Source organism: Lipotes vexillifer, unplaced genomic scaffold (genome assembly GCF_000442215.2).
Source record: "Lipotes vexillifer unplaced genomic scaffold, Lipotes_vexillifer_v1.1 scaffold1233, whole genome shotgun sequence".
In the NCBI taxonomy this organism is placed as follows: Eukaryota; Metazoa; Chordata; class Mammalia; order Artiodactyla; family Lipotidae; genus Lipotes; species Lipotes vexillifer.
The window spans coordinates 1,679,290-1,688,720 of NW_006782167.1; the positions used below are offsets into that span (position 1 = coordinate 1,679,290).

General features: G+C 44.5%; 1 protein-coding gene across 2 annotated transcripts in view; it reads left to right on the forward strand.

Moving 5' to 3' along the window:
- MYOCD (myocardin) overlaps positions 1-9,431 on the forward strand; it is a 91,367-nt gene that overhangs the window by 69,245 nt on the left and 12,691 nt on the right. For both annotated transcript variants that reach the window (XM_007455011.1, XM_007455012.1), the window contains exons 8-9: positions 2,438-2,682; positions 4,358-4,511. In XM_007455011.1, coding sequence (XP_007455073.1) covers positions 2,438-2,682; positions 4,358-4,511 — 399 coding nt within the window. The remainder of the gene's footprint in view (positions 1-2,437; positions 2,683-4,357; positions 4,512-9,431) is intronic.

Here is a 9,431-nt window from a genome sequence, read left to right on the forward strand (position 1 = left end):
AGAGCCCCCAGCCCGCGGGAATACTTGAGTTCATTGTTCATTGGTCTCCAAGAAGAAGCCTCCCTGAGAAAACACAAAAAAGCCTTCGGTGGAGGGATGCGCTGAGTCAGAGAAAACTTTTGTGGTTAAAACGGGGAAGCTGCCCAGTCACAACATGCCCGCCAGCTATTCAGGAGCCCCCTCTTCTGGACACTTCTGGTACCACACCTTCCCTCCCACTTGTCCCCAGATCCTCAAAAGACTCTACCATCACCATATCTATGTTCCTCTCAATCTTCTGTAATAAAGTCAGGGTTTGAAAATGTATGTTATTTAACCGATTCCAGTATGGATCTATTGCTTTCCAATCTATGGAGGCCTTTGGATTTTAGGAGTGGGTTATAAATATAATCACACTGTCCTTTGAAATCTGTTATTATTTCAACAGTCTGTTTCACCATCCTTCCACTGATTACTGAGATCGAAAGTAGAGAATGTTTTTCCCAACTTGCAAGTGAGGTAACTGAGATGTCATGAAGTTGGATGATTGTACCATGTTCAAAAATGTGTCTTCAGGGCTTCCCTGGTGGCGCAGTGGTTGAGAGTCCGTCTGCCGATGCGGGGGACGCGGGTTCGTGCCCCGGTCCGGGAGGATCCCGCATGCCGCGGAGCGGCTGGGCCCGTGGGCCGTGGCCGCTGGGCCTGCGCGTCCGGGGCCTGTGCTCCGCAATGGGGGAGGCCGCAGCGGTGAGAGGCCCGCGTACCGCAAAAAAAAAAAAAAAAAAAAAAATGTTTTTCCTTCCCGGCCTTTTGCCTTTAATTTAACAAAAAAAAAGATGTGGTATATATATATATATATATATACACACACACACACACACACACACACACACACACACACACAATGGAATATTATTCGGCCATAAAAAAGAAGGAAATCCTGCCATTTGCAACAACATGACTGGACCTTGAGGGCATTACGCTAAGTGAAATAAGTCAAACAGAGAAAGACAAATACCATATGATCTCACTTACATGTGAAATCTTAAAAAAACCAAACTCATTGAAACAGAGAACAGATTGGTGGTTGGTTACCAGATGCATGGGGAAGCGACTGGGCAAAACGAATGAAGGTTGTCAAAAGGTACAAACTTCCAGTTATAAGATGTAAGGTACAACAAGATGACTGTAGTTAACAATACTGTATTGCACATTTGAAAGTTGCAAAGAGAGTAGATCTTAAAAGTTCTCATCACAAGAAAAAAAATTGTGACTATGGTGATGGATGCTAACTAAACTTATTGTGGTAATCATTTCACAATATGTACATATATTAAATCATTATGTTGTACACCTAAAACTACTACAATGCTATATGTCAGTTATACTCAGTAATTTAAAAAATGTTTTCATCGGCTGTAAATGTCTTTTAAGTAAATGAGTTCTGAGGTCTGCTCTTTTGATACATTGCTTTTTCCATGCAGCGACATCTCTGGTCTCACCTCTTTTGAATTGACAATCACCAGCATATAACCCAGTAAAGCTTAGCAGATGTGCTCAGCTGAGGCAAGAGAAGGAAGAGAGCTGATCATTTCTCAATGTTGCACGAAGGAAAACACCCTGATTTGTTTCATATTGTTCAGAGGAGGGGTTATGTTGGTCAGACACAGGCATCAGTTATGTGGAATAATGAGTGGAAATTAAACCCTTAATTGAGCAGACAGGCTCTAAATATCCTGTTATTAAAAAAAAAAAAAAAAATGTGTCTTCACTTCCGAGCCTGTGTCCTTAACTTTTTTCAAGGGTCCAAATCGTGCTCCATGATGGGTAACTTCTGGAAAGGTCCCAGTGGGTGACTAACCCTTCCCGTAGTCAATAAAGAATCTTTAGTTCAGAGGATGTCACTTCCTGATCTTATATCAGTGTTTGATGGGAAGGGGAAGTGATCTTACGTTTGAGGTAGCAAAGGTCCACATTCTGGATTTTCAGAGGCAAGCTGAACTTCATCTGAGTTTATGTCATTAATAAGTCAGCGTACTAAGGGCTTCACTAAAGGTGATTACATGTATGCAGATGAAAGAGCTTTCTTATGAATCCATCCCAAGAGCAGAATATCTCCTTCGTTAGGCCGTCAGGTGGTTTTAGGTTAAGAAGGTGTCCTCATGAAACACAAGTTTACCTCTCCCTCTCCTCTGGGAAGGAAATTCTCCTGGAGCCATTTCTAAGACTCAAGACTCCCCGCCTCAGGGGTGTCCTTCCTTTGCGATGCATTTGCTGTGGATTTGTCCGTTAGGTACCTTGACGTCCAGGATCTCTCTGTGCATCCTGCCTTTGCTGTATTGTGTGTCGGGGGTTCAGGAACATCCATCCCATGAAACCTCCTAGAGATATATTCGTGATGCCAAGCCATTCCCATCCATCACCTAAAGCACATGCCGTTTCTCCATCCGCTTTGCAGTCCAAGTCCTTGAGCGACAGTAAGAACCGCCACAAAAAGCCCAAGGACCCCAAGCCAAAGGTGAAGAAACTCAAATATCACCAGTACATCCCCCCGGACCAGAAGGCCGAGAAGTCCCCTCCGCCCATGGACTCCGCCTACGCCCGGCTGCTCCAGCAGCAGCAGCTGTTCTTGCAGCTGCAGATCCTCAGTCAGCAGCAACAGCATTGCTTCAGCTACCCCGGGCTCCACCAAGCTCAGCTCAAGTAAGTCAGGCAAGCCCAGGCTGGCGCCTGGGGGCAGACGCTGCTGGTGGCTTCTCTGGCTGAGGGCCCCGGGCCAGCCCCTGGGGACCCAGCGAGTCTGCGCTGCACCGCATCCTGGTCCGGTGTGTTTTAAGAGTATGACTGTTGAGAAACCACGCCCACTTTTTCAGGGACAGAAGACCGGGAGGAAGCAGGTACATCAATGCCCCTGATGAGAGGCCTCTTTGGGGAAAGTATTAGCGCTAGAGTAATGGCAGAACGGAGGGGAGGAGCCATCTAAGAATGTAACATTGGAATTGGGAGCCAGTCCAATACTGGTTACGTTGCAGGAATTGGCTCAGGGCTGAGTGACTGGGTGACAGCCTCAAAGATCGACTCCTGAGCCCAGTGTGTGATCTCTCAGTTAGGTCACCTTGTAAAGGGTCTTTCTCCTCAACCATAAAGCTGGGATGTAGGTTCCCCCACCTGTCTCTGTTCAGCCTCGGGTCACGATGGTGATTATGCCACGTGCTGTACGCGATCAAGCTTCGTGCGCACGCTCCTTTCTCCCCAGGACAGGGCATCTGCTAAATCACAGATGGACGGGCCTCTCCCGCAGCCACAGTCTCCACCACTCCCTCTTGTCTCCCCAAAACTAGCTTGAGGGGTGCTTGCCACTTGCCATCTGGCCCACTCTGTGGTTCTTCCTCCCCCTGCCACTCCTAGTGATTTATTATGACATTGCACTGATTATTATTGCTGATGTATTTATTATTACACGCCTGATCCTTCTGGGCAATTAGCTTGTGATCCAGTCTAAATGCAAGCCACCCCCTAAGGGTTCTGGTCACCCAGTTTTCCCCGCACTGCCAAGCAACTCTCTGACACCAGCTGGGTGTTCTACAATTCAACTCAATTCTGATGCTCTCTCCCCGGAGATCGTGTCACATCCTGCAGGTTGAGGGCTCAGTCCCACAAGACTGCCCCCTCCCGCTTCGGACACCAATCACAAGTCCAAGTTTTCACCTGTGCTTCTGACAGACCAGTTACAGATGGGAGGTTCCAACAATCCCCTCCTTGGGTTCGATTAATTTGCTAGGGTGGCTCACGGAGCTCAGAGAAACATTTTACTTACTAGGTAACCGGTTTATTGTAAAAGCACGTAACTCCCCATGGGAACAGTCAGATGGACGAGATGCTTGGGGCAGGGTACATGGGAGGCAGGCAGAGCATCTATGGCCCCTCCAGATGCACCAGTCTCCCCAAATCTCCACATGCTACCCAACCCGGAAGCTCTCCAAACCCCATCCTTTTGGGTTTTTATAGAGACGTCATTACATAGGCACGGTTGATTAGATCATTGGCCATTGCAGATCAGTTCAACCTCCAGTCCTCTGTCCTCCCCAGAGGTCGGGAGTGGGGCTAAAAGTTCCAACCCTCTAATCACCAGATTGCTTCTCCAGGCCACCACCGTCCATCCTTAGGTGGCTTCCAAGAGTCACCTCATTAGGATAACAAAAGACAGTTCCGTGCTGTCATGACTTAGGAAATCCCAAGGGTTTTAGGACCTATGCCAGAAACCAGGATGAAGACCAAATATATATTTCTTATTCTAAATCACAGTATCACACCCCCAGATGTACATTTGACTGGATTTGATTGTATTTTAAGTGCCTCTTTTCTGTTTGTTTTTCAGGGAACCAAATGAGCAGGTGGTCAGAAATCCAAACCCTTCTTTAGCACCGCTGAGCAATACCCCTTTGTCTCCTGCCAAAAACAGTTTTTCTGGACAAACTGGTGTGTCTTCTCTCAAGCCAGGCCCACTCCCATCCAACCTAGATGATCTGAAGGTATACGGTTTGACATGATTATCTTTCCTTCTTTCTTTTTTTAACAAATATATATGTTTTTAACCACTGTGGTTGGACACCCAATAGAACAGAAGACTGGGGGCTTCCCAGCTCAGCTCTTCCCCTGGTTGTGCAACCTTAAGCTAGTCTCTTAATGTTTCTGCCTCTCACATTCCTCCTTTGCATGAATGAGTCATTGTAGGAGTCAAACAGAATCCTATACATGATAGCCCTTAGCGCAGAGGGCGGCTCCGAGATTGATACAAGTTTCCAATGGCCAATTTCACGATGAACTTTTACCAGTCTCTTGAAATAAGAAAAACAAGAGCCACGTCAAGAGCTCTCCATGAATCTAACTAACTGTGTTCAATATATCTGACCCATCTTTATTGGAAGTATTTATTTCCCCACAATGTTTCGAATGTCAAAATGTCCTTTCCATCAGGAAATGATGGCAGCAGTGGATAGACGTTGAGTGTTTCTGGTGTCTTATTTCTTTTTCTTCCATCAGGATGCTATTAAATACGGAGAATAGTCCTTACTTAACAAGGTAAAACGTTGGGAACCCTATGTCGATAATATAATTTAAGACCAGGTGCCGTTCTATTATGAAATCCCCAATTCTGAGAACTTCTGCCCCGAAGTGTAGCAACAGCTTGTTAAATGATATATGTGTGCTAGCAGTTGACTCTGCATCACACTCATGGATCTCAGTTCACTGAAAGGACGCTGGCCTTTGAGCTGAACCTGGTGTGTTTCAGAGCAGTCCTCAGGATCGGCAGATTCGTCCGTCCGGTATTTACAAAAGGACAGAAAAGGATGGAGGCAGGGCCCTTCCGGGTCTCCAATGCGTGGGCACATCTCCCTCCAATGCCTACCGCAGCTCCATGATTGCACCTCTTTACCTGGTTTCCACCCCACCGATTACTCTTCCCCCCAAGAGGATCTTATCATTTTTCCCCCAAAACACTAAATTCCTAAAGGCCCCCGTGGTCCTCACTGGGCCAGTCTTATGGCCCTTCCCCAGCCCTCAGTCCTCCTTGGTCATCCTTCCCATGCTCAGCCCTCAGTCATTATCTCCTTTGGGGGAAAAGTAGGATTGGGACTCTTTCAAATTAGAGGAAGTTCAGTGGCCACCAGATGTCAACACTGGTAGATAAAATGTATCTTGGGCTTTGATATCAAAGGTTTCTCTATTCCTTACACTTGGAATAAAAATGCTTAGGTTTCCTCGAGTTTGTTTCAGTTTGGCAGCTGTAAACCTAGAGGAGGACGTCAGGTGTATGATGATGCTCTGCAGAGCGGTGGTCCCTCACCCTCCACACCCCCGCAGATCATCAGTCCATAGAGATAAAAGTAGCTCCTCTCACCTGGAAAACTTTATGCTAAGTAAACCAGACACAAAGGGACAAATATTGTGTGCATCCACTTCTGTGGGGTCCCTGGAGCCCTCAAATTCATAGAGGCAGAAAGTAGAATGTTGGTTCCCAGGGGAGAGGGGAATAAAGGGTGAGTGTTTCATGAGTACAGAGGTTCAATCTGAGATGGTGAAAAAGTTCTGGAGATGGGTGGTGGTGATATTTGCACAACATTGTGAATGTACTTAATGCCACTGAACTGTACACTTACACATTATTAAATGGTAAACTTTATGTCATATGTCTTCTACAAAGATTTTTTTTTAAGTAGTCTGTCTCTGGATGGGAGCTCGGATCACAGTAGGACTGGAGATGTCTTGGCCCCAAAGAAAACATAGTTCAGATATGATGTGCCACCTAGAAGAGCCCCTAGAGGTGGTTTCCTTGGCGTGCACATGCTCAGAATCATTGGCTGGTTATAGTTACAATAATTAACAGAGGTGTAAGGAGATGGTGGTGGTGACAGTGGGAACTACCATTTTCTGAGTATAAACTATCGGTCGGCCAGCTTTCAGAGGTTTGCTTTAGAATTGAGCTTGGGAGTGTTCCTTCCTCTGCAATTTTTCGGAATAGTTTCAGAAGGAGAGGGGTTAACTCTTCTGTAAATGTTTGATGGAATTCACCTGTGAAGCCACCTGGTCCTGGTCTTTTGTTTGTTGGGAGTTTTTAAATCACAGTTTCAATTTCAGTACTTGGGATTGGTCTGTTCATATTTTCTGTTTCTTCCTGGTTCAGTCTTGGGAGATTGTACCTTTCTAAGAATTTGTCCATTTCTTCTAGGTTGTCCATTTTATTGGCATATAGTTGCTTGTAGTAGTCCCTTAGGATCCTTTGTATTTCTGTGGTGTCCACTGTTTACTTCTTTTTCGTTTCTAATTTTATTGATTTGAGCCCTCTCCCTTTTTTTTCTTGATGAATCTGGCTAAAAGTTTATCAGCTTTGTTTACTTTGAGATTTGCTTTAATGTTTGCCCTACAGGATGTTTTAAATGTAAACATGATAAATCAGGATCTTAAATAGGTTAAATGAAATGCAAGTTAACCAGCTTCTACCTGACAAAACTGGGGCTTGAACTCAAGTGACTGATGTCAAAGGCTTTGCTATTGTCATTCTTGAGAGTGGAAAGGGGGCGGGGGGTAGATGGGAGAAAGCTGAACTGGGCTTGGCTGCCGGGTGTACGGGGAGAGGTGTCACCTGGGAGAGTTACAGCAGTAGCAGAAATTGGGAGGGTAGACTGAGGAGATGGTTTCAAGGTATGTTGGCAAGTTCATTCAGTTTAGAAAAGTTGAGCACAAGTACCAGGAGGACAACCAAGAGAAAAAGTCTAGCCAGTTTCCATCAGTTAGACGTATATCAGCCTCACTCAGCTCACCTGTGCTGTCAGGGATAGGAACAGAAATCTTGGCGTCGTTTGCATAATGGGGAGGGTTGGAAGTAGAATAGCAAGTGAGACAGAAGGAGAACAAAATGGAAAGGGTGGGAGGGAAGGATGGAGAAGGCGGAAAGGAAGGAGAGAAGAGGAATAAAGGAGGTGAATGACGGAACCACATTTAGGGAAGGGAAGAAATAAGAGGACTTAATGAAGGTAACCCTCAAAAAAGGTAATCAGAAACGTAAGGCAATGAAGGTGATGTTTTCCAGAAAAATGCTTACGTTTTGCTGCATAGAAGTGAAAGGGGAAGGGCTTCCCTGGTGGCGCAGTGGTTGAGAGTCCGCCTGCCGATGCAGGGGACACGGGTTCGTGTCCCGGTCCGGGAAGATCCCACGTGCCGCGGAGCAGCTGGGCCCGTGAGCCGTGGCCGCTGAGCCTGCGCGTCCGGAGCCTGTGCTCCGCAACGGGAGGGGCCGCAACAGTGAGAGGCCCGCGTACCGCAAAAAAAACAAACAAACAAACAGAAAAAGAATTAAAAAGAAGTGAAAGGGGAAAAGCACTGAGAAGAAAGTTTGATTTCTCATGAAAAAGTTATAAGTGGTAATTTGACAGTATATGGATTTTTTTGTATCCTGCTTCTAACAAACTGGAGAGTCAGAGAACCAGAGAGCATGGCGGGGCGGGGGGTCAGGGGAGGAGAGAGAAAGTAAATGGGGAAGTTTAAAAAATTGGGAAAATATTTGATGGATATTAAGAAATAATTATTCATATTTTTAGGTATGATAATGATCTTATATCTATATCTTTTAAGGTACTTACTTTTTAGACAAAGATACCAAAATATTTACAGATTAAAATATATAATTTGCTTCCACGTAATTCAGGAAATGTAGGAGAAGTGCAAGATTGGCGTATAAATGAGACAAATGCGGGCTGATAATCGCCAGAGCTGGTTAATGGGTTTGTGGGTTCACTACACTTTTCTATTTACTGTTGTGTATGTTTGACCTTTTCCGTAATAAATGGTTTAAAGTTTGATCAACGATTAAAAAACCCCAGGGAGGGACGTCCCTGGTGGTCCAGTGGTTAAGACTCTGTGCTTCACATGCAGGGAGTGCGAGTTCGATCCCTGGTCGGGGAATTAGAATCCCACATGCCGCATGGCACGGCCAAAAAATTAAATAATTGATTAATTTAAAAAATAAAACACCAGGGAATGTAAGAAAGAGGTTTGTACAAATCTTTGTCCCAAGCAAGCCTACACAGCATAATATTCTGAAATTTATAGCAAACTGGATTGAACAAGTATTCATTTTATTTTAGAATATGAGCTGCATTATTTAATCATGTTGTTTAAATTATTCAGTGCCAGAGCAGATTCTAAAAATAAACGTAGAACTCATTAATTTTAAGTAACTCTAAATTAAAACAGTAATGAGTTGCCATTTTGCACTTTTTCAAACCAGCAAATCTAAAAGAAAATGGTAAAACAATGCTAGCCAGGCTAGGGGGCCGAGAGCATATTTTATCGCTTGTGGTACAGTAAGTTATTCAAATCCTTTTTTGAGATAACTTTAAAAATAACTCTTAATGTAATATATATTCACTATTGAAATATGATAGTGTATAAAAAAGTGAAGAGTATTTTTCTTTTTTGGCTGCACAGCATGTGGAGTCTTAGTTCCCCGGCCAGGGATCGAACCCACGCCCCCTGCAGTGGAAGGCGCAGTTTTAACCACTGGACCACCAGGGAAGTCCCAAGTATTTTAAAAGACAATTAACTCACAGATTCTGTATCCTTCTAGACTTAAAATATGCATGAACATGTTTGGTTTTAAAATAATTATTTTAAAATAATTATGTGAGCATATACTTCGGGCATGCTTTTTTATTTTATTTATCATGGACTTTTTCATAACGTTTAATATTCAATAAGATTTTTCTATTTAATACTGGCATATGATTTCTCCACCTCGTTGACATCCCTCCATTGGACTTTTAACTTGCTTCCAAATTTTTGCTATTAAAAATATAATTTGTGGGCTTCCCTGGTGGCGCAGTGGTTGAGAGTCCGCCTGCCGATGCAGGGGACGCGGGTTCGTGCCCCGGTCCGGGAAGATCCCACATGCC